At 37.6% G+C, this 27,801-nt stretch overlaps 1 protein-coding gene across 2 annotated transcripts in view; it reads left to right on the top strand.

The window, feature by feature from the left end:
• The first annotated feature begins 8,109 nt into the window (after nt 1-8,109).
• The window catches only part of SLK (STE20 like kinase), a 57,228-nt gene continuing 37,536 nt past the window's right edge, over nt 8,110-27,801 (top strand). For both annotated transcript variants that reach the window (XM_060641577.3, XM_060641576.3), the window contains exon 1: nt 8,110-8,902. In XM_060641577.3, the coding sequence (XP_060497560.1) occupies nt 8,753-8,902 (150 nt within the window). In that variant the 5' untranslated portion in view covers nt 8,110-8,752. The remainder of the gene's footprint in view (nt 8,903-27,801) is intronic.

Genomic DNA, 27,801 nt, shown 5'->3' with positions numbered 1-27,801 from the left:
AGTGGAGAACTCTACCTCCAGAGGTCAGGCTCCAGCAGAGCATTTGAAAGGTTAAAGGGGAATGATGGCAAGGGGCTCCTGAAAAACTGGTCAGCATCCTAGCCTTCATAATGCTATACTTTAACACTGTTTTTTTTTTAAGTTGCTTATTTATTTATTTTGAGAGAGAGAGAAAGTATGAGCAAGGGAGGGCAAGAGAGAGAGGGGAGAGCAAGAATCCCAAGCAAGCTCCACACTGCCAGCACGGGTCTTGAACTCATGAACCGTGAGGTCATGATCTAAGCTGAAGTTGGACAATGAACTGAGCCACCCAGGTGCCCCTAACATTGTGTTTTTATTCCAAAGTTCCCTCATGCTGAAATGAAATGCCCGAGCTGAGATATGGAGGACATGGGGATTGGTCTTTGAGAAGAAAACAAAAAACACAACCTCCATTTAATTTTGGATGATGACAATGAAGAATAAACTTGAGCTCCACTAGCCATGAGCCAGGATATATTTCCTCAATTTATCCATTTCCATCCAGTGTTACTTTTTAAGGACAAGACAAACAGCCAAATTTCCAAAGGTATATTAGAAGTATGTTGTAGAGTTCAACTTAAGATCAAGTGAGAATTTAAAAAAACATGGAAAGCATTTTATAACATTCAGCATCAAGGTATACATTGCTACTATTATTTTCTAAGTAAAACATAATTCAGTGGCTTTTCTTTTTTAAATTTATGTAGCCATTGATTATGATCTCAGGGACTTTGAAATAACTATTGGTATGTCATCTAATCTTTTAAACTACCATTACAACTTTTCAAATAATTAGATAATTTTTCATTAGGCAAATTTAAGATTATTTCACCTGATTATCAGAATTAACTGCATTACAGATGAATTTTCCAGTTAAACCTATGCTGATATTAACTCTGAATTACGTAGCATAATTTTCTTAAAATTACGTTAGCGTAGTTTTCTTAAAGTCTGATCCATTGAGCACCAATCCTGCAAGATGATGCCTGAAAATATAGATTCTGGGGTTAAAAATGTTTGAGAAACACTGGCTACTCTTGTACAGAAACACAAAACACATTAGCCCATTAAAAGTTCTACAGTAAGACAGACTTTATTTATTTGAGAGAGACAGTTTAGGCATACACACATGCAAGGGTGGGGCAGAGGGAGAGAGAATCCCAAGCATGGGGCTTGATCCCACGACTCTGGGATCATAACCTGAAGGAAATCAAGAGTCAGATGCTCAACCGACTGAGCCACCTAGGTGCCCCTACAGTAAGAAAGACTTTAAAACTGTATTTAACCAAGAATTTCCCAAAGCTATATGGCTATAGTTCTCCTTTCTAAAGTAAAATTTTGATTTACTTAACATTGTTCCAGTTACAGATTGTTGCTTAACAAACTTCCCTAAAACTTAATGGCTTAAATTAACAGCCATTACTTATTTAGTTCATGAGTCTGCAATTTGGGCAAGGCTCAGTGGGGGAGGCTTAGTTTTCTCCACTTGATGTCAGCTGAGGTAGTTTGAGTAGAGGCTGGAAGACCAAGTTCAGGATGGTTTACTCACATTGCTGGCAAGTTGATGCTGGCTGTCAGGTTGAAGGTCAATCAGTTTTGAGGGCCTGGGGGTATCTCCACAGGGGCCTCTCCATGGATTGTTTGGGCTTCTGAGGAGCGTGGTGGTTGGTACCCAAGAGTAAGCATCCCAAGTGACAGGAAGTAGAAACTGTCAATTTCCTAAGGTCTGGATCTGGAAGCTGGCACAGACCCTGCTATATTACATTGGTTAAGCAGTCACAGATATAAGGTTACAGGGCAGGGGACATAGACCACTCACTCTTGTTGGAAAGAGTTTCAAAGAATGTAGTGGCTATACATGTTAAATTATACCTATAGAAAAACACACAAATCATAAGAACAGAGTTTAGTGGATTTTTGCATAATAAATCCACTCATGTAATCAGCATCCAGAAGCCTCCCCCACCTTAGGCCCTCTTCCAGCTACTACTCTCTTAAGGGTATCCAACATTCTGACTTCTAACATTAAAGATTAGTCCCAGGTTTCTCAATCTCAGCTGGATAGTTTTTTATTGGGGGTGGGGTGGAGGGCTGTCCCATACTGCCTATGTAGGATGTTTAGCAGCATTGCTGGCCTCTACTCACCAGATGTCAGCAGCACCCCTTCTCCCCAGTTGTGACAAGCAAAACTGCCCTCAGAAATTGCCAAATTTCTGGGGGGACAGATAAAATCACCCCTGGTTGAGCACTGGACTAGAAGATAATATCTCTTATTATTACCCATCTACAATATAAATTCCAAGAGGTACAGATTTTTGTTAGTTTTTTTTTTTTTTTTTTTTTTTTTTTAATCTGTTTTGATTCTGATTCCCCAGTCGCTAGGATACTGCCTGGCATATAGCAGAAAATTGACACTGTTTGTTGAGGGAGGGAATGGATAAAAGGTGGCAATTCTAAATAGTTATTTGAAGAGTCAACTTTGGAATACATATTTTGTATTCAGCTGAACACTTAATCACAAATAATTGGTCTGTTTTTGTTAGAAATGGCTGTTTTATGAAGTTCACATGGATAAAAACTTGAGAATAAATATACTTCTAATAGGAGTCTATATTGGTTAATTTCCTCCTGTAGCAACATGCAAAACGAGCCACAGAAATAGAAAAGATTTTGTTTTCCAGACAAATGGCAGTGTCTCATGATTGTGTTAATAATATACTGCAATAAGCCACAAATTGCGGTTTGTAATTGCTGTGACAGCTTTGTGAAACAGGAATGCGTAGTAACAAAGTTTTCATTAAAGACCTGGGTGAGGTGCCAGGTTCTGGAAGATTAGAAGAGGAAATGAGGAAGAGTAGGAGACAGTGGTAAGGAGTTGGGACGTTATTTCTTAAGAGCAAAAACCTGAACATTTCTTCTGGAAGACAGGCATTGACTTTACTCTGAAAATATCCCTCCCTCCCCTCACAATGCATATAGTGTGCTTTCCTTTCTCACTTGGTAAATTTCTTAAGGGTTATTTCAAGAATAATTTGCAGTGCAAACAGGATTCTCAGTGATTTTTTGATAGACATGCCCTTCTTTTTAAAATTCCAGCTGCATTTATTTACTCTTCAGTCACAATTATATCCTAAAAATGGACACAATTACTAATATATAACACAACTAAAGTTAGGGGCACAATGAAAACAGAATTTTATAGTTACAAGGGCTCTTAGAGATCATAAGATCATTTTAAAGAGGCAAATTACTACAATCTGAGCAGTTATCCTATTTTCTTGGTGATTCTGAATGGTTTCATTTCCCTGAAGCCACCTCTGTTAAAACTGAAACTCGTGCATAAGCCACAAAGTATTGAGGAGTGACTTGCCCATGGAGTCAGTTAATGACAGGACAAATAATTTTGAGCCAGTGCTCAGAAGTGTCACATCCAGCATATGTCTTATGAAACAAAGACAGAAGAAATATAATACATAACAGTATGAAGCAATAGAATAGCACAAAGGCTTTTATCAATCACAGGGGGTTCATTGCCTGGTGCTGTAGCTAGTTAATGTCTAAGTGAAATAAATTCAATATTGACCATCCAAGTCCTTAAAGTTCAAAAGATGTTAGTGTCTATCTGTACAGTTTTCATTTTTTATTTTCTCAGGATTTGAACATATTAAGACTTATCATTACACTGCCAAATGCTTATGATTCATTTCAGCAGAAGTAGCTAGGAATGAAGAGAGGGTGGGAGTGGGAGTGTAACGATTCTGTATGACGCAAAAAGGGAGATGAGGTAGAAAGGAAGATATTTTTAGAGTCCCCTTTTGAGACAAAAACAGCTTAAATCAGGTTATTTGTTTACTTTTAAAATAGGAAAAAAATAACCAAAAATCGGATTTGGAATTTCTGAATGACACACAATCCTATTTTAGGAGAATAATTGCTATAATTGCAGGTTACTTTCTTAAAAATACCTGAAAAAATGCTTCCTGAAAATAGAACTCCACAAGGAGAGAAAAATGTATTTATGCCACAGAGTACTTGTACACCAAAGGAATTTGCTATTTGCATGTAACCTACACAGTAGCATTTAAAGAATGTACTAGTAAATTTACTGCCTAAATTAGAAATAAGGAAGGGGAAAGAAATTGACATGTGATTTATTTTCAGTAGGTATAAAGTTTTTTCGGTTTCATTCATTATTCAACAAAAATTATGGAATTGGAAGGCATCAGGTTTGATCAGGGGATGTAAGGATGGGCAAGAACCAGTCCCTGTCCTCAAATTGCCCTAGTCTGGAGAAAGAAACATATACATATCCTCATATACATCCCACATATACACATTTTCACATATAAACATACCCACACATACCCATATACACACATATTCACATACATATACACACACATTCACACAATATATACACATATGATCATACACAAATACACACACACACATATATATTCACATATAAACATTAGACATATACACATATACACATATACACACTCACATACATACACGTTTCAGAGCTAACAAAGTGGAGACAATGAGTGGAGTATGATTTCAAGTTAAGAAGGGCAGGAGAAAGAAATCTCAGTGGCAACAATCCCGTGAGATAGCTCAGTAAGGCTAAGGAGACAGGGGAGTTGCTAAATGCTAAGGAGTTTGGTTTACCAAGGTCTGGATTTAAGTTCAAATCTGCCATTTTTATCTCTGAGGCCATGACCATGCTATTTAACTGTCTCAGCTTTCCTTGCTTTTACATCAGGGTTACTACAGCGCCCACCTTGTAGGGTTGATGTGAGGTTTAAATGAGATGATGCATATAAACCACTGTGTTAATATGCCTGGCATGTAGGAAGCACTCAATACATATTCAATTTTTAATGATATCCTTATTGTTTTCAGTGAAGGTTAGTTATCTCATAAATTGTGAGGACAATTATCCCCTCACCAACTTTTTTTTTTTTTTTTTTTTTTAGTACAAGAGAGAGAGATATCAAGCTGGGTAGCCAAAGAGGAAGAGGGAGAGAGAATCTTAAACAGGCTCCATGCTCAGTGCAGAGCCTGACTTGGGGCTTGATCTGAAGACCCTGAGATGATGACCCGAGCTGAAATCAAGAGTCAGTTGCTTAACCAACTGAGCCACCCAGGTACCCCTGTCTTAAATTATTTTTAAGGTGAGTGGAGTCCAAAATGAATGAATGAATGTACTAAGTGAATACATACATGGCCACTGGTTAAACTTCACTTTTAATGGTTGAAAAACTCAAGGAACCCATATTACAATTTGTGAATAACACAGACATCTAGATATCATGGTCATTACTGGGAAAATGTGAATCTGTCAAAATGACATCTCCTCTGGTATTATTAAATAATTTCTGTGGCTATAACCTCATGTAAAAAATGCATAAGCTATAATTAACCCCATGATCATCTGATCAAAATACGTGAGGCTTCATCACTTCATTGATACGATGCTAATAATATCATTTGATATTATTCATTGATATGATGAGTAAGAAATAAAAGTGGCTAATATACATATGGAAAGGTGTTACACCACTAGTAATCAGATAATTGTAAATTAGAGGTTATGTTGGGCTATCAAATTATTATACTTTTAATATGGGACAATACCTTGGTGCTATTGAAGGTGTGGTGAAATTGGCACTCTCATACATTGTTGGCAGGAGTACACATTGGCACAACCTTTCTAGAGGCCAATTTAGTAAACAAAAATTTTAATATTAATATAGTCTTTGACTCAGCAATTCTACTTGAATTTCGTCATAAGGAAATGTAATCAGAAAAATACAAAGATGCTTGTATATGCATGGTCACTGTAGTTTTGTTTATGATGACAAAAAATTAGAAACTACCTAAATGCCTACCAATAAAGAAATGCTTAATAAACTATGGTAGAGCTGTACACTGGGACTCTATGCACCCACTAAAAAGGATTAGATCTATTTGTGCTGTCATAGAAATATGTCCATGGTCCATATTGGATACCATTTTTATATTTAAAAAGTATATGCATAGAAAAAATATGGTTATATATCTTTATGGGTCTAACTTCTAAAAAGCAGCTTTACTGTGGTTTAATTTATATACCATAAAATTTCCCATTGTAAGTGTACAATCCAGTGATTTTCAGTAAATGTATATTTTCAGTTGTGCAATCATCACCATAATCCAGCTTTAGAATTTTTTTTGTTATCTCCCCCAAATGTTTCCTCATGCTCATAGGCTTAACATTTCACAGTGTATAGGGTGGGGGTAAAGCTGGGAAGGGGGAAAGCAAGAGGAGAGAATGACAGCTTCCTTGTTTATTATTTTTGTATTATTTGAATTAATTTGCAATAAGGATATACTGTCACTTAATTTGAGAAAACAGTAAGGTTTTTCTATTTTGAAAAGAGTCAAAAAAAAAAAAAAAAAAAAAAGAAAAGAAAAGAAAAGGAAACAGATTTATATCCTTTGACCCAACTCTACTTCTGGTAATTTATTCCACGGAAATAATCAAACATGTGGAAAAGGATTTGTAAACAAAGGTATTTTTCAGTGTTTTATCTAAAACAGAGAAAAGTTGTAATCTAAATATCTCACGATGGAAGAAAATAATTACTAATCATACTGGAATATGAAAAGTACAGGATGTAAACCTTTATATGCAGTATAATTTTATCCCTGTAAAAAAAGAAGTTAATGCACAGCCAAAAAAATCCTGTTTAGAAATACTCTATGTAAAATCTAACCAATGGTTGTCTCTGGATGGTGGAATTATAGTACTTTTTATTCTTTGTGCATTTCTTCATTTTCCATAATGAGTATGTTACCTTTACATCTAGTTCCACCTACATAAATGAATGGGTTATGGTATTTTCACAGGTGTATACATTTGTCAAAACACATAAAACTGTTGATTTAAAAATATGTACAACTTATTGTATACCAATTATACCTCCATACAACTATTAGAAAAACAAGGGGATCTTGAGAAAAAAAATCATCATAACCTTCTTACTGGAAGAGGGGTTTTGGTATGCCATTTTGGGGCTAGAGGCCCAAACGGTTAGGGAGGGGTATGTGATTATTTTATAGATAGTAACACAACTTTCCTCCAGATAACCTTCCTTCCTTCCTTCAAGGGATCTGCCTTCTCATTATGCGCCAGGAATGTTGCTAGGTTCTTGGATACCAAAACGAGCAACAAATCACTGTCCCGAAACAGCTCTCTTCTGCAGGAGGAGGGGAAGGTAGGTCATCAAGGGCGGATTCCAGCTAACGCCCACATCGCCACACTAGGCAGTCTGTCACTACTGTTGTCCAAGGGGGCCGGAACCAGGTCAGGAAGTGAAGTTCTTAGCTCAGATGGAGTCACGAAGGGTGGCACCAGGGTGGTTACGACTGTGGAAGTGGCCAGAAGGGAGTGTCCGTGGTCATAACTTGAGAAGCGGGTTTAAGCAATTTTTACATATCTATGCCTCTCTTACCTGTACACTTGTACCAACAGCAAGAACTAAAAGTGAGCCCTTGCCTGTTCATGCAGCATGCCAAGGGCCTACATCTACTGCCTCATTTATTCCTCGCCACAAGTCCTCCAGGTAGAGACTATTAGGGTCTGCATCTCACCATGAAGAAACTAAGGCTCCGAGAGGTTACCTCCCCAAGGTCACAGAGCTGGTAAGCTCTGGCTTCAGAGTTCCCAACCACAACACATAGTGCCCTCTCACAGTACTTTGGGACCCGTTAGAGAGAGAAAAGATCCACTTTCCGGCCCCAAGCGGCAGCTCGGCTTTCACTCTACAAATTTTCCAGATCCAGAATGGGGGCAACATCCGCTAGCACAACCAAAAGGGTCGTGCCCACCGGGGAACTCCACCAGAGCGGTGGGCTGACAAGGATTTGGGGGCTTGCCGGGGCAAACCTAGAGCAACCGTCAAGGAGTGACGAGCACGGGCTCCCGCAACACACCCCACTCCCGGCGCCAGCTAGCCCCTGCCGGCCGCCAGCACACTGAGCTCAACGCGCGTGCGCGGGGCCAGAGGGGACGCCCCCGCGCGAGCGCGCAGTGAGCGGGGCGCGCGGCGGGAGCGCGGGCGCGCTGCGGCGTCGGCGTCTACGCGCGCTCCAGGCCGAGGCTGTGTGGGCTGGGGAGGGAGCCAGGCGGCGGCGGCGCCTCAGAACCGAAGGGACGCGCGGGCCTCGCGCCGCGGGAGCAGACGGCTGTGGAGGAGACCTTGGGCTCGCGTCCGGAGGCGAGAGAGCTCGGCCTGTCGACTGCCCGCTTCAGGGGCCGCCGGCCGCGTCCCTCGCCCGGAGTGGCCGCCGCCCCGGGAGACTCGCCGTGACACGGGCCTAAGCCGCGGCGGCCGCGGACGTCCGGACCTCTCGGACCGGGTCGGGTCGGGGCGAGCGTCCGGGCAGGTGCCGCCCCCTGAGGGCCGGCCGGGCGCGCGGCGCCTACCCGCGCGGCCCGCGGGCCGGGCTCGGCAGAGGGGCCGCCCGCGCAGCACCCCCCGCCCCCACCCCCTCCTGCCCGTGGGCCGGAGCCCGAGTAGCGCGCCCCGCCCTCCCCGGGCACGGCCCGGCCGGAGCGGCGGGAGCCGGGAAAGCCCGCGCCCGGCGCCGCCCGCCGGGCTCGCGCGGCGAGGAGGGAGGAGAAACTTTGCTTTTTATTGTTGCTTTTCGTGCTTAAGTGCGAGGAACTCTGCCGGGAGGAAAAATGTCCTTCTTCAATTTCCGTAAGATCTTCAAGTTGGGGAGCGAGAAGAAGAAGAAGCAGTACGAACATGTGAAGAGGGACCTGAACCCCGAGGAGTTTTGGGAAATTATAGGAGAACTGGGCGACGGAGCCTTTGGGAAAGTGTACAAGGTAAGAGGGAGAAAACGGGAAGTTGCACTTACTTTTAAGACAAAACAGCCACCGGTGCGGAGTGGCACGAGGAGTTCTCGCTCCCCTTGTCCCTTTCCTGCCTCTTGCCCCTTCTTTTTGCCTTCGTCAAGGTGCGTTAGAACTTTATTTGGGTTTATCATCCAAGGAGCAGCTAAGACAGTGGAGCGTAAGGTTGAACAAAATGGGGCCTGCATGTAGCTCAAAGAGAGATTGCTAAAGGGAGGCCGGGTTGCAGAGGCTACTCTGTCAAACTTTAAAGGAAGTGAGGTGTTCTTTAATTTCAAGGAGGGGTCTGCTGATAGCCCTCAAGTATTTTAAAATCAGACGCTCAGTGTGCTTTTCAGTGGATTTATGTTTGCTTACGAGCTGTTTGCGTTCGTTTAGGTATGCTTGTGCCGAAGCAGTTCCCTCTTTAGGATCCAGGGCTTGTATCTGGTTTTATCTGTCGCTAGTACGTAACCCATCTTCTGAGATGAGAGCAAAGTGCTCCTTGCAGGCTAGTCTTCAGTTGGTTGCTTGACAACATGCTATAAAATGGAATGGAATTTCTGAATTTTCCAGAAGGAAACCTGCATCTGGTACTGGTTTCTAAACATAATTACAGCAAGCGTGGAGTAGAAGTCACTACCAGCGCTTAAAAAATTTAAAAAATACGTACACACCCATCTTTTAATATATATATTTATATATATATATATTTTTTATATAATAAATTTATATATAAATTATATATAAATATTTATATATATAATAAAAATATATTTATTATATATATATTTATTTCAGCAGAAAGAGTTTTGATGTTTCAACGTGAAGGCATTGATGTTAACTGTTATTTCATAAGCAGTATATGAATGATGTCACTGGAATATTTTCATCCTGAAGGGTGAGGTTTTTCTGAGACACAGTTCAGGAGGAAGGACCCACAGGGTTGCCTAGAAGTGAAGCCATAAATAACTGACGTTTACACAGGACTTTGTAGTTTTCAAGGCACTTTCTCATAATTCGGCCCCCGCCAAAGGCCTGTGAGGTAGGCAGGTCAGTGGTATGTATCTACATTTCACAGATGCGGACACTGAAACTCAGAAATGTTTCTAAGTCACCCCAGTCAGTCTAGATTTGAACTCCAAATTCTGGCCCTGTGTTTACTGCTGTTTCTCACTTTAATGTCCACTGGTAGAAATGATAGTATTTTTCTCCTTTGTGAGCACCATCATACTTTTGCCTTTGCCCTGCCTCAAACGCATCTCACAGCTCCCAATCCTTCCCATTTTCCACCCAGGCTGAAATAGCCACTCCTCTCTCTGTGCTTTCAAAACACATTGTCACATGGCTGCTGTAGCATTTGTTACATATTATAGTTAATGATAAGAACAGGCCCAAGATGGTGATATACAGTTGGGTTCATCTGTTGCCGTAGCTCATAGTGCATCTCTCTGTATTAATTTGTTGAATTGAAAGAATGTATGTTACCTGCATGTGACTTCTGTGGAAGCTATCATACTCTGGGAAACTTGGCGAAATAAACGTCCGGGTTTGTGTGGAGGGTAGAATACGGGCTGCAGCAAGAGCTTACAGCACAGTGTAAGTTACTTAGAGTACAGTGTAAGAGCTTTTAGTGCTGTGGGAAGATCACTCTTGGGAGTCAGGAATTGGGTTGCAGTGCTGGCTGCCACAAACCAGCTTTGTGGTCTTGCACCTTCCTTTTCTTAGCTGGAGAATCATGGGTATCCCTAGATGTTTGTTTAGCTTCCTTCACTTCGTTAACATTACTGTGAGTATGCAGTTACCTAAGGCAAAAATAAATCCTCAAGGCACCTGGAATGCAGTAGTTAGAAGGTGGTAGGTGATTATGAACAGTATTCATGGTATAAATGTTTTATCAAATAGAAACAGTGTAGTATTAAGACCCTGGCTGTGGAGTTGGGCTGTATCTGGGCTCTGTCAGTAGCAGCCTGTGACCTTGGACAAGTTACTCAACCGTTCCATGTCTCACTTTTCTCATAAGACTTGCTCCTCAGTCTGTTGAGAATTAAAGGACTAAATGTAAGGCATATGGGAAGGGCTCAGCAAGTGGTAGGAATTACTATTATGTTTAGGACTCAGAAGCAAGATACGGTTTGGGACAGGAAAAGAGGCCTATGAAGATACTAAACCATTTTCTTGTTTTCCCAGGGCACAGACAGATTGTGGGGACATACTCATAATGCTCAGTGATTTAATTCTTTAATGACACTTTCTGCAAAATGCAACACATCTTCCTATAATGAAACATCAATTGAAAATTTTCTGAAAAATAAGCAACTTACTCTATATAGTTGAACACTGTAAAATTGTGTCAAAGGTAATATTTGTGGGCTTGATGACTATTTTAGTGTGACATTGGAAGAACGTGAGTTCTTTGCATTTTGCTTTTTCATTTCACAATTCTATGCTTCTGAGGAATGAGCTCTGAGATTTTATTTTAAAAGAAAATTTAAAATTTAAACTTACCTGGCCTGTTGTGCAACTTTTTCCTAAAAACTTTTGTTTTCCAAGATCTCTAGAAATTCTAAATCTATATATTTCCTCTGTGTGGAGGAATAAGCTATCAAAGCTTTATATCATACGTACAGTAGTATGCGGTAGAAAACTTTCAAAAATTGATTCAAACTATCATTTGCTTGTAAAAATTAGTAACTGTCACCAAGATTAAATGGTAAATAGGTAATCATTTTGTGTATATAGTTTATTTGAAACATTTTTTTCTATCGTATAGTTGTATTCCTTCCATTCAGTTCAGCACTATATAACTCTGTAGCAGTTACTTTCTTGTCTGAAAAATCGTCACTATTTTAAACATTTTTGCTTTTTAATGTGGTATTGACATATAAACAAAGTTATATAATATCACAATTTTTTATGTTTGGATTTTTGTTGCTTTTAACAGAAAAAAAAAATGACATAAAGTTACGTATTAAATGGAAGCTGAATTCCTGACCGTGTGCTGGATGAGTGATTCTTTTTATGGCTCTGATGGGCAAGTGCCTTTTTAAAAAAATAGTGAAATACATATGTGCTGTTCATGTTTATCGCTTAGACCTGTAGTTTATTTCCATTCTCAGAAATAGAAGTAGAATTGGGTTATAGAGTAGCATATCTTTAATTTCACTAGTGATACCAAACTATATCAATTTACGTTCCCACTAGGAACGTATAAGAAGTTTCTTTCTTTGTATTTTTGCCTACAGTTGGTGTTGTCAGAATTTTTAATTTTTGACAATCCAATGTTATGTTTTTCATTGTTTTAATTCATCTTTCACTGACTATTAATAAGTAATTCTTTTCATAGGTTTATTGGTAATTTGGATTTCTTCTTTTGTGTTCAAGTTTTTTCATGTTCCTATCGGATATCCTTTTATTGTTTATTTGTAGTATATTCTGGATTTTAACCATTTGCTGGTTATGGTTATGGCAGATACATTCTTATTCTCTGGCTTGTCTTTTCAGTTTCTTTATGGTATCTTTTTATGAACAGGAAGTTCTTGATTTTAGTGTGGTGTAATTTGTCAATTTTTTTCTTTTCAGTTAATACTTTTTGTATTATGTTTAAGAAATTATTTCCTAACCTGAGATCATGAAGATAACCACTTGTATTATCTTCTAAAAGGTTTGTAGTTTTGCCTTTGACAGTTAGGTATACAACCCACCTAGAATAGGTTTTTGTAAATGGTTTGAGGTAGGGGTCCAATTTCATTTTTTTCCTCATCTGAATACCTAGTTATCCCACAACCCATTATTGGGGGTAAACTATCTTCTTACTGCTCTACAGGGTCCTGTCTATTATATAATGTATCTGTCTCTATGATCTTGATTGTCTCCATTGATGTGTTTCTGTTCCCATACCAATATCTCACCATCTTAAGTAGGAAAGCATTAAAATAGATTTATGCTAGAGTACAGCTTCCCCATGTTCTTCATCAACAGTATCTAGTATATTCTTGGCTCTTGGTGCTTGTATGGATATTGTAGACTTAGCTTAAGTTCCACAAAATTCTACTGTGGGTTTTTTTTTTTTTTTTTTTGAGGGATGATTTTGAAATCAATTTTGAAAAAATGAACATCTCTATGATATTGAGGCTTCCTATCTGTGCATATGTTTTCTCTCTAGGTCTTCTTCAGTATCTCTCAATAATAGGTTATAAATTTTCTCCCTAGAAGTCTTGGGAGCTCAAACTACTTCAAGAGTGTCTTAAATGTTTTATTTTTCCTATTGGAGTTTCCTCCTTGATTTGGTTGTATACAATCATCAGTAAGTCTTCTGAGAAAGGATCCACAAAAGGTACATTTTTTAAAATGTTGGATGTTTGAATATATCTTTATTATAATGCCATACTTGATGTATAGTTTGGTTATAGGATTCTAGTTCAAAAATAAGGGTTTTTTAGAATTTTAAGGACTTTTTCCATTCATTCCCGTTTATCTTCAAGCGCTGATGTTAAAAGTCCCATACCATTTTGTTTAGTGATTCTTTGCGATCTTTTTCTTTTCATCGTTTTTAAGATTCTCTTTTTATTCTGTTTATGGTGATGTACTTTGATATAGGTTCTTTTCCCCCTTTCATCTTGCTGGCCTCTTGGTTAGTTCTTTCAATCCAAAAACCTGTATTCTTTGATCCTGTGACTTTTTTTTTAATGTTTATTTTTGAGAGAGAGAGACAGACAGACAGACAGAACACAAATGGGGGAGGGGCGCCTGGGTGGCGCAGTCGGTTAAGCGTCCGACTTCAGCCAGGTCACGATCTCACGGTCCGAGAGTTCGAGCCCCGCGTCAGGCTCTGGGCTGATGGCTCAGAGCCTGGAGCCTGTTTCCGATTCTGTGTCTCCCTCTCTCTCTGTCCCTCCCCTGTTCATGCTCTGTCTCTCTCTGTCCCAAAAATAAATAAACGTTGAAAAAAAAAAAAAAAAAAAAAAAAAAAAAGAACACAAATGGGGGAGGGGCAGAGAGAGAGGGAGACACAGAATCCAAAGCAGGCTCCAGGCTCCAAGCTGTCAGCACAGAGCCGAACGCGGAGCTTGAACTCATGGACTGTGAGATCATGACTTGAGCTGAAGTCAGAGGCTTAACTGACTGAGCCACCCAAGCGCCCTGAGTCCTGTGACATTTTTATGTGTAATTTATTTGAACCACCCCTCTAGGTAGTGGTTCTTGCTATGGTCTCAGGATTTCCGTTGTTTCTAAATTCATTAGGTACTTATATCATACTTGTATTCTCAGGGGCATTTGAGACACTTGACCAATTCTTTAAAAACCTCAACTTTTGGTTTTTAGATCACCATATTCTTGATATTTTTCCCACTTGTGTCTCTACTCCTCAGACGCTTTTGCTGGCTCTTCTTTCTCTTTCTGACTTTTAAGTGTTGGGATTTAGCAGGACTTGGGTGTAGGTCCCCTTCTCTTTTTCTTTTCCTATGAGAATCCATCTTCTCCTATGGCTTCAATTACCATCTAAATGCAATTTATGTCTCTACCCCAAGGCCTCCCTTTTGAACTCCTGACCCATGCAGCCAAGTATCTGTTAGAGATTTCCGCTTAGATATCTCATAGTTTTCTTAAACAACAAGTCCAAAACATGAACTAATTGAACTCGTGATGTCAGCTCTGTATTTGCTTCTTTTATGTTTTCCATTCAGTAATTGGCATCTCTGTCTACCAGTTGCACAGACCAGAGACCTGAGGTCATTCTTAACACCTCCTTCTTCCTTACCTACCAAACCCAATTAATCACCAAGGCTTGTTAATTCTATCTATTAAATATTTCTTGGGGCGCCTGGGTGGCTCAGTCACTTGATGTGACTGACTCTTGTGTCTGACTCTTGATATTTGCTTAGGTCATGATTTCATGGTTATGAGATTGAGCCCCATGTCAGGCTAGTGCCTAGCATGGAACTGCTTGGAGTTCTCCCCCTCTCTCTGTACCCTAGCTGGCACGTGCTCTCTCTCTCAAAATAAATAAACTGAAAAAAATATTTTAAAATATTTCTTGAATCTGTCTCCTTTCTTCACTGTCATAATACTAGTCAAAACTGCCACTACCTAGACTTTTGCAAGTTATTGGTTTGTTTCAGGCTTCATATATATGTAATCATATATGTGTTCTCTTGTGTCTGGCTTCTTTTGCTCCACAGTTTCATTTTTTTTTTTTTTTTTGTATAGGTACCCATTTGTACCAGCACCATTTACTGAAAAGACCATCCTTTCCTTACTGCTTTGTGGTGCCTGCATCATATATCAAATGTTCATATATACATAGTATGTATTTCCATGATGTTTATTATTTCTTTAGGACAAATTCATAGAAGAATTGCTAGGGCAAAATAAATGATCATTTATCAATGGTTACTGTGAAATTATCCTAGAAAGGTTGTGCAAATTTATTTTTCAATTAATTTTTAATCACACAAAGAATTTCTATTTATTGTAAAAATTAACTTATTAGAAATAAAGTTAGTTTTCTTTGACCATTACTCCAATTATTGTTCCTTCTATTATCTCCCTAGTTGTACCTATTATTATCTGTTTCATATACATGTTTTCATATTTTTTTATGTACTTATGTATATGTACATAGGTTCTACCTACTTAGACAACCCAACAGTTGGTCTTTTTCTGTGCCTTTGTTCCTTAACTTGAATTCATTGTTAGCCCTTATCCTTTAAAAAAAAAGTATTTACTTTTTCAGTAGGCAAAAGAGTATCAGTTTATTTCATTTTCCAATTTTTTTTGATTTTACACATTTTTAAAATCTATCCATATTCTAATAGAGTTTGTTGATTTGTAAATATTTTTTATGTATTATGGAAATGAACACTTTATCATAGATGCTGCAGTGTATAGTTACCTTAGTTTATGGTACTTTTAAAAAATTTTTTTATATTTATTTATTTTTGAGAGTGCACGAGTGGGGAAAGGACACAGAGAGACAGACAGACTCAAGCAGGCTCCAAGCTCTGAGCTGTCAGAGCAGCACCCCATGCAGGGCTCAAACTCATGAACCATGAGATTATGACCTGAGCCAAAGTTGGATGCTAAACCAACTGATCCACCCAGGCACCCCTTTTTGATATAAAGACGTATTCTTTTCCTTATTCTACAAAACCTGTCAATATGATACTTTTTTTTCTTTTTGCTTTCATGCTTAGAAAAACCTTCCCTACCCAGAAATTAGATAAATGTTTATCTATATATTCTTCTAGACTTCTTGATAGTTCAGTTATAAGGAATTTTACTTTTTGTTTATCTGAAATTAATTTTCTCTGTGGATTGATATGAGGCTCTCTTTCTACCCAAAAAACTAATAACGTAATCATTTCCAGAAATTTAAATGCTATTATTTTGAAAATATAGCAAAGTATAAAAAATACATAAAAATAATTCTACCATCCAGATAACTTTTGTTAGCGATTTTTTAAAAACTCAAGAGGGCATTAATATGGTTAGATTTTTGAGCACTATAAAAAATGATAAAATTGAACAATAAAAGACTTCCCACCAGTTCTTTTTCCCAAATGCGAAAGAATTGTCAAATGGGTTTGTTACTGGTAGTTATATTCATATCATAATTCTGGAACTACTTTTGTATATATCATAGGAATATTGTAGGATAGAGCAAATGAGTTATGTTGATTGTTTTGAAAATATTTATTTATTTTTGAAAGAGAGAGTGCAAGCAGGGGAGGAGCAGAGAGAAACAGAGGGGCAGAGAATCTGAGGCAGGCTTCAGGCCCTGAGCTCTGAAGCAGGCTCTGAGCTGTTAGTGCATGTGGGGCTTGAACTCATGAACCGTGAGATCATGACCTGAGCTGAAGTCAGATGCTTAACTGATCAAATCACCCACGTGCCCCAGTGTATTGATGTTTTAGAAATTAGGGTTGAAATTCTGGGAAAAAGGAGTTAGAAACTTGGAAAGGAGAAAAGATAAGAAAGAACCCTGTGATATTGATTTTTGAATTGGAAGTTTCAGTTTGAACTTGAGATAGTACACACACACACACACACACATTCCTGTTTTCCCTGAAATGGCCTAGAAATAATTATATTATAACTAGCATTCCCAGCTCTTGGCTTCTAAATACCATTCCACAGTAAAAAGAACCAGGGCTCATTGAAATGACTAATCCAGGTCTGGGGTAGGGAAGTACAGAAATAATTGAAAAGTGAAAGCTTTCCCACTAGTCCTTTTTTCCCAAAGGAGCCTGGAATATCTTATACCAGAAAGCATGGACATGCTCAAAAATTAACGGAGACATGACAAATGTTCAGGGTAGTTTGAACAAATCTATCAATGATAAAATAACAACTTAATAGAATAATGGTAGTTAATATATAAAGATTGATAAGATTGGAAAAACCACTATTTTGCAACCATACTATAATAATTTAGGCAAAGATTATTGACAGATGCTAAGATCATTGTGTGAAAAGTTTTGGAGAGCAGGATTTATATACATGGTTTGAAATTATCACCCTTTAAAGGTACTTTTTACAGTAGAGAGATGTGATGGATACTGTCTTAAGTGATCACATCTAAGGTTAATCACCAGTAATAGGACAAAGTGTCATTACGTGTCTTCTAATGTAATTTGATGAGAAATATATAATCACCTAATGCAGTATTCTTGTCAAAAATAGTTAACTTGAATCTAATATGAAGAATAATCAGACAAATCCAGATAGTGGGACACTCTACAAATAAATGGTTTGGGTTTTTTAAATGTAAGCAATGAAAGATTTTTCAAAGACATTTGAGGAAATTTAAATATGGAGTATATATTAGGTATATCTATTAAATTCTTTTGGCATGATAATTGTAGTTATGTTGGAAAACGTCTTTGTTCTTGGTGAACAAAGGTACCAAGCATGGACACATGCTGAAGTTTTGGGAAGTGGAATGTAGCTTACTTCCAGATGGTGTAAGTAAAAAAGGAATGCCTGTATGTGTGTGCTTGTGTGTACATATCTATATGTAAAATGTATGTGTACGTATGCTTTGTGTGAGAATGAGAGTACCAAATGTGACAAAATGTTAACAATTGGTGACTCTTGGTGAGGTGTATAGGTATATGAATGTTTACTGTTCAGTTCATTCATTTTCTCTGTAGGTTTGAATTTTTTAAAATAAAGTGAGAGGTCATATTTTATCGTTTAAAAATTTTTAATTGACATACAACATTATATTAGTTTCAGGTGTACAACACAATCACTCTATATGTGTATATGTTGAAAGTAATCACAGTAAGTCTAGTTAAGATTTGTCACCTTACAGAGTTACAAAAAAAATTTCTTGTGATGAGAACTTTAAAAATATTTTTGTCATGTTTATTTGTTTTTTTAGAGAGAGAAAGGGAGGGAGGGAGGGCGGGCAAAGAGAGAGAATCCCAACCAGGCTTGTGCTGTCAGTGAGGAGCCAATGCAGGGCTCAAATCCACAAACCATGAGATCATGACCCAAGCTGAAATCAAGAGTCAGACGTTCAACCAGCTGAGCCACCCAGGTGCCCCAATGGTGTATTACATGTTTAAAAGTTGTTCTGTGCTGACAGCTCAGAGCCTGAAACCTGCTTCACATTGTGTATCTCCCTCTCTCTCTCTCTGCCCCTCCCCCCTCCCTCCCTCTCTCTCTCTCTCTCTCTCCCCCCCCCCTTCAAAAAAATTTAATAAAAATGTTAAACGTTGCTAAGAGACTAGATCTTAAAAGTTGTCATCACAGGGGTGCCTGGGTGGCTCAGTTTGTTGAGCATCCCGACTCTTGGTTTTGGCTCGTGTCACGATGTCATGGTTTATGAGTTTGATCCCCGTGTCTTCTCTTTGTTGACAGCACGAGCCTGCTTGGGATCTCTCTCTCTCTCTCTCTCTCTCTCTCTCTCTCTCTCTCTCTCCCCCCCTTCCCCACTGAATGTTCACTCTTTCTGTCTCTCTGAAAATAAATAAGTAAACTTACAATACAGCATTGTTAATTCTAGTCACCATGCTGTACATTATATCCATGTAACTTATTATTTTATAACTGGTAATTTGGTACTTTTGACCTCCTTCCCCCATTTCTCCTACCCTTACCCCCTGCCTCTGGCAACCACCTGTCTGTTTTCTGTATCTGTGAGCTTGGTTTTTTGTTTGTGTTTTTAGATTCCACATATCAGTGAGATCATATGGTATTTGTCTTTATCTATCTGACTTTTTTCACTTAGCATAATGCCTTCAAGTTCCAACCATGTTGTTACAAATGGACCCACATAACCTGGGTCATACTTTTAAATACTCTTCTGCACCATTACTTTATTTCACTTAACAGTTTCCCTTTTCACATTTTTTTCTCCCTCCATATATTCATTTTTTCTCTCTCTTTTTCTATGAAAGGAGAAAGAAAGTCTCCTTTCAGTCAAGTAATTATTTTTATATCATGCTGTTAAAGTTATTTGGCATTTATTAAATATTATGCTTTCTACTCAATACCACATGAAGTCTAAATTCCTAGCACATAGACATTTATGTTTTAAAGAGGTAACTGAGACTTAGGATTGTAAAAATAACTTTAACATGCTGGCTTTTCTTTTTTCTTTCCTTGTAAAATTCACGGTGAGTTCCTTACCTTAACACCATGCATTTTAGTCCTTTATAATTTTAGATTTCAGAATATTTGTGTGGAAATTATCATCCCTAATATATAAAAACCTTTATTTTTTTTGAAATAAGTGAGAAGACTGTGTGATCTGAGAAGTGGTGAAACATTTTGGAAAGTACAGGTTTAGCCAATGTTATCTTATTATTGACATCATTTTGTTGGTGGTTATCTTGACCGATCAATGACTAAGTTTTGAATAAATAACCAGAACATGGGATGCTTGAGTGGCTCAGTCGGTTAAGCATCTGATTCTTGATTTCAGCTCAGGTCATGATCTCAAAGTTTGTGAGTTGGAGCCCCACATGGGGCTCTGTGCTGACACTGTGGAGTATCCTTGGTATCTCTCTCCCTTTCTCTCTGCCCCTCTCCTGCTTGCATGCATTTGCTTGCTCTCTCTCAAAATAAATGAATTAACTTTAAACAAAAATAACCAGAACAATATAAATAAAATGGTGTTTTGGAATATAAAGAGAATATAAGGTATATTCCTTTCACTTTTGCAGAATTGAGAAAATGACATTAAAATGGTTTTTTGAGAAAGGATATCTGTAATATTTTACAGAAATTATGGAAAGCGCATGTACAGTCAGTACTCATTATTTGCAGATTCTCTATTTGTGAATTTGTCTGTTATTAAAATATATTTGTAGCCCCAAAGTCTGTACTCAGTGCTTTCAGTCATTTGCATGTATGTGCAGAGCTGCAGAGAGTGAGTGTGCACATTCCCAGCTGAGATGTAACAGAGTGACACTCTACCTTCTTGTTTCAGCTCTCACACAGCTGTGACCGGAAGATGAGAGACAGTAGAGGGCAGTGCAGTGTAGTGTAAGAAGTCTGGCTTTGGTCCCATTTGGATGGGATTTGAATTGTAACTGTACACCTATTTTGGGGCTGCCTCAAGCAAGGCACTTCTGAATCTTGTTTTCTCCTTTGTAAAATAAAGAGGATGGAATCTCCCAGGATGAATTATTTTTAGGATATAAGGTTATAATCTATATAGGATATGTTTGTTTGTGTACATATTTCTCCTAGGAGCAATGGGTCAGTATTTGCTAACAGTGTTCATGCCCATAACTACTTTACGTCTATAGCGACTTTAGAGAACATAACTACCACAAATAATGGAAATCAACTGGATGTCTTTACTAAGTGATGTTGAATAATTTTACTTATTTGACCCTTGTTCCTATCAAAATCTTACCAGGACTCTGAAGAGATCACTAGAAGTAGCATATAATCGAAACAGGTAGGAAACAGGTAGCAGTAGTATCAAGAGTCAAACCGTATGTTTTCTTCAGTGCTGTTTCCTCCCTTCTCACTTAACAGTTCTTTGGAACTCTAGATATTTATTACCTAGATACTTCATACTACTCTGTTCCTTCATTCTCTCGTCTGTCACCCTGATCATTTTAGAAGGATTATGCCAACTATTAAATTATTGTTTTTCAGCTCCAAACACACCCTTCTCTGCCCTGCTTTGTAATACTATTGTGAGATTCTGCAGAACTCATTTCTACCTTGCCAGATGCTCACTTTTAGGTTTCACAAGTACAGGGTGCTAGGGGGAGGCTGCAAGGTGGAGGAGGAAGAAGGGACTCGCGCCTTTCTCTCTGTTTCTTGAGGGCTCCCTGTCTGCTTTTCTGTTAGTGTGACCACCATTCTGGTGGACTTCTTCATCCTAGCAACAGCAGTTTCTCTAGATAGCAGCAGTTGAATCCAGTTAATAGTTTTTCCGGTACTCAAGAGCTGGCCTCATCATAACCCTTCATAACACCAGCTGCTGTTGGCTAGCCCCCCTTCCTCAAAAGGTACCCCAGTCCCATAGGACCCCTCTTCCAAAATCAGAGAGGTTGACATCAGCTGAGCAGCACTCTCCTCAGGGATCTGAGTTTCAGCTGTTTAGAACCTTCCCTGCAAGCCTCTGGATTTTAATAATTCCAGTCTCTTACCTTGACTCTCTAGTCCTGTGGGTGGTAGCTTTTCCCTGTAGTTGTTACATCCCTCATTTTTCTCATTCTTTATCTTTTTAGTTGTCTACATATCAACATAATTAATAATGACATTGTCTCTATTAAAATATATTGATTTCTTCCTGTGGTGGGGCCTTTTCTGATACAAAGATTAAATAAGTTAATAAGTGGAGAGTGCAGAGAGCAATGTTTGGTGCAAGGTAACTACTCAGGGAATAATATCATCTAAAACTTAATGGATATTATTATATAGACTATCATACTTGGAAGAATTTGAGATTTTTATAACCTGTTTCTTTGCAAAACACTAAAATTTCCAGTTTAACTACATAGCTCAAAAAACATAATCATTGAATTTATTAATCTTGATATGCTTGTCATCTTCTCGTGAGGTCTAACTTAACTACCCTATTTAAATTGTAACTTCTTCCCTGTGTACCTGCCCACTCAGCCACCTCCTCATCTTTCTTATTACCTTATTTTTTCCATAGTATAATTACTAATATATTCTTTATTTACCTATTGACTATCCTCTCCCCACAGTTATAAGTATCATGAGGGCAGAGAGATTTTTGTATATTCTTTATATTGTCCGTATCTGGAACAGTACCTGACACATAGAAGGCATTCAATAAGTATTTATTGAAAGAATGAATTGATTTTAGCAGATCAACTCTTGAGTACACTTTCAGTAGATCTTTATACTGTGTTTCTTTCCTACAACCGATGTTTGTGGAGTGTTTGTGTTTCTACAGCTCTGACTAGTGTCTTGTATGTAGTTGATGTTTATGAACTATAATTTTGATTGTTTGGTTTTTGTATTTTGTTGTGGTTGTGTATCTTTATACACTGGACAGTTAGGGTCTTACCTCTTGGTAGGAGGAGGAATAAATACCTTTGAACTCTCAGCCTTTAGATAAATCATCTAAATCAGTAAATCACTCTCAGTGATTATTGAAGTGATTGAATTAATTTCTCTCTCTTTTTATTTTTTGTCTTTTAGATTCTTTTTAATTAATTTGTTCATTTTTATTTTTTGGTCTTCCCCTTTTGATTGACTAACACTTCTGTGTTACTAAAAAAGTCATCTATATTTTCTGTGCTGGTGTTTCAGTTGCCAGCTGAGAATTGTATTGAAATATATTTCTCATTATATAAGTATAAAAGAGCTTTAGAAAATGTAGGAATATAGAAAGAAAATAAATGAAGGTTTAAAAATCACTTATATTCTTACCACCCAGGAAATAACCACTGTTAAAACAAGTGTAATATAAGAGGATATAGTTTTTACCCTGCTTCTTTTAGAACATGCAACCAGTTCAGGAAACTCATTGTTTTCCCTGTAGTCACTTACTTGTTTATATAATGTAGCCAGGCTTTATTCATGATCCATGAAAATAAAAACATACTGATTTTTAAGTGATCATGACTGATCTTTGAAAACTTTTTATCAGAAGTTATATCTTATATATCTGTTTATGAGAGAGGGGAGAGGGAGAGAGAGAGAGAGAGAGAGCCAGGGAGGGGCACAGAGAGAAGGAGAAAGCATCTCAAGGAGGATGTGGGGCTCGAACCCACGAACTGGAGATCATGACCTGAGCTGAAATCAAGAGTTGGACACTTAACTGACCAAGCCACCCAGGCACCCCAGTTATATCTTCTTTAAATTAATATCTGGGTATTCGTTATTCCATTATTAACATTTGTTTAATTATTACATTAAATCTTTATATGAAGAATTTTTGTGCTTTTAGTTAGGTGAAGCTGTTTCTTTTTTTAACATTTTATTTGTTCAAAGTATAGTTTCACACATTTACCAGTATTTATTTCAATTTTGATTTTCCGAGTTCTCTAGAATCAGATCCTGATGAGTAATCAAGTTATTTCCAAGCAATAATGTAAGAGACACTATACTTTCTTAAGTTTATTTATTTTGAGGGTGGGGGAGGGGCAGGGAGAGAGGGAGAGAGAACCCCAAGCAGGCTCGGCACTGACAATGCCCCACTGTGGGGCTCAAACTCAGGAACCATGAGATCATGACCCGAGCTGAAGTCAAACTCTTAACTGACTGAGCCACTGCAGGCACCCTGACATGCTTTATTTTCTAATGTTACTTTTATTTATTATTTATAGTAAACCAAGTGGTACCATTGTTGGCTTAATTTTATCCACAGGAATGGAATAATGAAATTTGTTACTATAAAGAAGTTTAGAGAGGCTCCTGGCTGGCTCAATTGGAAGAACATGTGACCCTTGATCTTAGGATTGTGATTTCAAGCCCCAGGTTAGGTATAGAGGTTACTTAAAACTTTAAAAAATGTTATTTCTTAAAATAACTTTAAAGGTTATCTAGTGTTAATTATTTTTTCCATTCCACTTACAAGGCACATCTTTAAAATCTTAAAGGACATCAGTAGAAGCGTGCAGAAGCAGGATGACTTTTAACCCCACATGGTCTCCTAAGGGCTCATATATTATAGTGTTGCTGTTCAAGGACAGCTCCTCTGGTCTTTTTCCTCCCAAAGTATTACGGTAAAATAGTGAGAGAACGGCTTACCTCTCACTGGCTTGTTTCCTCTGGCTCAGAAGATGATGAATTCTAATTATCATTGGCTCCAGTGTAGTCTCTTTCTTTGAGAGACAGACTTGATACCATGTTTCGCTAGTTATGACAGACTTTTTTACTTTTTGACATCTTTGGAAGGGATATGTCTTTTATCCAAAGATGCCTTCGTATTTTTGTTGGCCAAGGTGGAAGTCGTGCTCTCTTTGTCATTGCCTGTGCATTGTGAACTTAGTTGTATCCCTAGTGTCATGTAGTTGCAGCCCCTTGATGTTTCAATCAGTAAACTATTTAAGGGCCTTTGGAAGAAAGAATGTGAGGACTGATTGTTATCTAAAAATCTTGTAGCACCTGTGTTAAGATCAAGACAGTATCAGTATTATAATTGGAAAACGGGAGTCTATGGTTTCAAAGAAAATTTTGGTGACAGTAGTAGGGGAGCACTCTTTTAAGAAATGCTGCATCACCAAAGCTTTTAATGGCCAGAGAATGATGTCCTGTGGAAAAACACAGACATTAGATAACTGAGTGACAAAGTGTTTCAGAAGTGTTCAACTTAAATACCAAAAGGCGTTTAATTTCTTACGTATGCACAAGGAGAATGGATACATATTTGAATGTGTCCAAAAGAGCTCTTTAAAAAGGTATAAGAATTCAAAATGATAAAATCTTGTCATAGTTTAATTGGCAGATTTTCTTCCTTAGTGGAACATAAGATAGTGGTGCATCTTAAAAGGCATCCTAGATTTGACAAAATGTGGTAGATCAGACTGTTCTTCTAGAGTGGTAGTGATGACCAGTATAAAGTTCTCTTTTTATCCAAAACATATTTTCTGAACCCTGAGCCTTAGGGTTATTTAATTACTTAAGTAGTAATTAGTATTACTTTTTACTTTTGTTTTTTCTTAAGTAAAACATAGCAACAATCTACTTAGGAAAATTACCATATACAGGCTGATACCTGCTTTATCTTTTCATCATCATTTCCAAGGTTAGATAATAGATCCCTAAGAAATCTCCCATATACTGATACAATTTTTGGTACTTTATTGCATCTGTAAAAATAATCCATTCATTTAAAAAATTCAAACAGTATGAAAAATACAAAAAAAGTAAAAAATACTTGAAACTCCACCATTCTCACTGATGATGTCTCTCCAGATACTTCTTGTGCAGCTATTTGTATGTGAAAGTGGATGTATACTTTCTGTAAAATTGCTTACCTCTCATGTTTAGCAAGTTGCCTTTGTTCCGTTCAGTGTTATATTATAGCTATTGTTACATCTGAAATATTAATTGATTAGTTATTGATTTTAATGGCTGCATAATTTTCCATTGTAGAACTATGCTGAATTATTTAAGCAGGTTCCTGTTAATGGACATTTATGGTCATTCAGTTTTCTTTACTCTAAATAGTGTGTTGATGAATATTTTTGTGTATGCATATTTTTTATTTTATAAAATTATCTCTTTATGATAAATTCTTAAAAGTAGGATTTGGACATTATATATTGAAATTTTTATTAGTAGCTTTTAAAAGTTTGGTATTTTTTTAAAGGGTAATAGATGCAGTTTTGCTGAAGCAGTGATAATATATAATATTGAAATGTCTTTTAAAAACCTACTTAGTATTTTAAGATCTGATTCCTAATTTTTAAACAAATGATCTTGGCTCCTGTAGCATACTTGGAAACCTTTCATTTATAATAAATGGAAGTGAAAACTTACTCAACCAAAGAAAGAAAATGGAAGAGTTAAAGTACTAAGTACAAAGAAAAATATAGAAAATGGAAAGAAAGAAAGAAAGAGAAAGAAAGAAAAAATGGAAAAGTTAACGTACTAAGTATAAAGAAAAATAAACTGATGGAAAGATAGGAAAACTGGAAAGGGTAATAGAATGATTCAGATAAAGAAAGGGCTTTGGAAACAGACCTAGATTTGAATCCTGATTTTGCCTCTTACTGCATGACCTTGGGGAAGCTTTTTGATTTCTCCAAGTTTGTATGTCCCCCTCTAAGGATAATAACATATCACATAGTTGGTGTGAGGATTAAATAATAGGAATAATTATAGCTAACATTATTGAATTCTTACTATCTGTGGCAGGCATTTTATTAAATGTTTATATGTATTTTTTCACTTGGCTAATACTTATCTTAATTTTCACAAACTTGTGCGATGTTAATATATTTTACTGATAAGGAAACTAAAACAGAGAGATTTTTTAAGTTGCCTCAGGCAACATAGTAAGTGGCAGAATCAGAATTTGAACTTTGTCTGACCAGTAGAGCCTGCAGTGTAAAACACTATTCTATGTGTATACAAAACACTTAGCACAGTGCATAGCATATGTGACTTAATATACATATTGAGGCTATCTTTTAAAAATAAGCATGTCAAGAGAATGAGAAGACAAGCCACTGACTGGGAGAAAATATTTGCAAAAACATATCTGATAAAGGATTGTTACTCAAAATATATAAATAACTCTTAAAACTGAGCAATTAGAAAACCAACAGTTTCATTAAAAACTGAGCCAAATATGGGGTCCCTGGGTGGCTCAGTCGGTTAAGTGTCCGACTTTGGCTCAGGTCATGATCTCATAGTTCATGAGTTTGAGCCCCGCATCATGCTACGTGCTGACAGCTAACACCTGGAGCCTGCTTCGGATTCTGTGTCTTCCTGTCTCTCTGTCCCTCCTTGCTCGCTCTCTCTCTCTCTATCTCTCTCTCAAAAATAAATATTAAAAAAAATATTTTTAAAAAATGAGCCAAGTATCTGGACAGACACCTCACTAGAGAAGGTGGCCAGTAAGCATATGAAAGGATGCTTATATTATTATATATTAGGAAATTGCAAATTAAAAAAGGAGAAACCACTGCATACCTTTAGAATGACAAAAAATTCATACTGACAACACCAAGTGCAGGCGAGCATGTGTGGAGCAACAGGAACTCTTGTTCATTGCTGGTGGGAATGCAAAATGGTACAGTTTGGCAATTTCTTATAAAACTAAACAGAGTCTTACCATATGATCTAGAAATTGTGTTCCTTGGTGTTTACCCAAAGAAGTTGAAAACTTAGGTCCACACAAAAACCTGCACATGGATGTTGATAGCAGCTTTATTCATAATTGCTAACACTTGGAAATATCCAAGATGCTTTCAGTGGATGAATGGATAAACAAACTGGCACATCTATATGTAATGGACTATTTAGTCCTAAAAAGAAATGAACTATTAAACCATGATAAGACATGAAGGAAATTTAAATGCATGTTACTAAGTGAAGGAAGCCAATCTGAAAAGGCTACATACTGTATGATTCCAGTTATGTGATAATTCTAGAAAAGCTAAACTGTGGATGCAGTGAAATGATCACTGGTTGATAGTGGTTAGGAAAAAGGGAGGGATGAATAACCTGAGCATAGAGGTTATTTAGAGCAGTGAAACCATTCTGTATGATATAATGGTAGATACATATCATACATTTGTCAAAACCCATAGAGTACACACTAAGAGTGAATCCTAATGTAAACAGTGGTCTTTGGGGATGATGTGTCAATGAAGGTTCATCAGTTGTAACAAATGTACTACTGTGGGGCAGGATGTTGATAATGGGAGAGGCTGTGCATTTGTAGGGGCTGGGACTACATGAGAACACTCCCAACTTTGCTGTGAACCCGA

This window comes from Panthera onca, chromosome D2, assembly GCF_046562875.1.
Source record: "Panthera onca isolate mPanOnc1 chromosome D2, mPanOnc1 haplotype 2, whole genome shotgun sequence".
Lineage (NCBI taxonomy): Eukaryota > Metazoa > Chordata > Mammalia > Carnivora > Felidae > Panthera > Panthera onca.
This window is presented reverse-complemented; position numbering and strand designations above follow the sequence as displayed.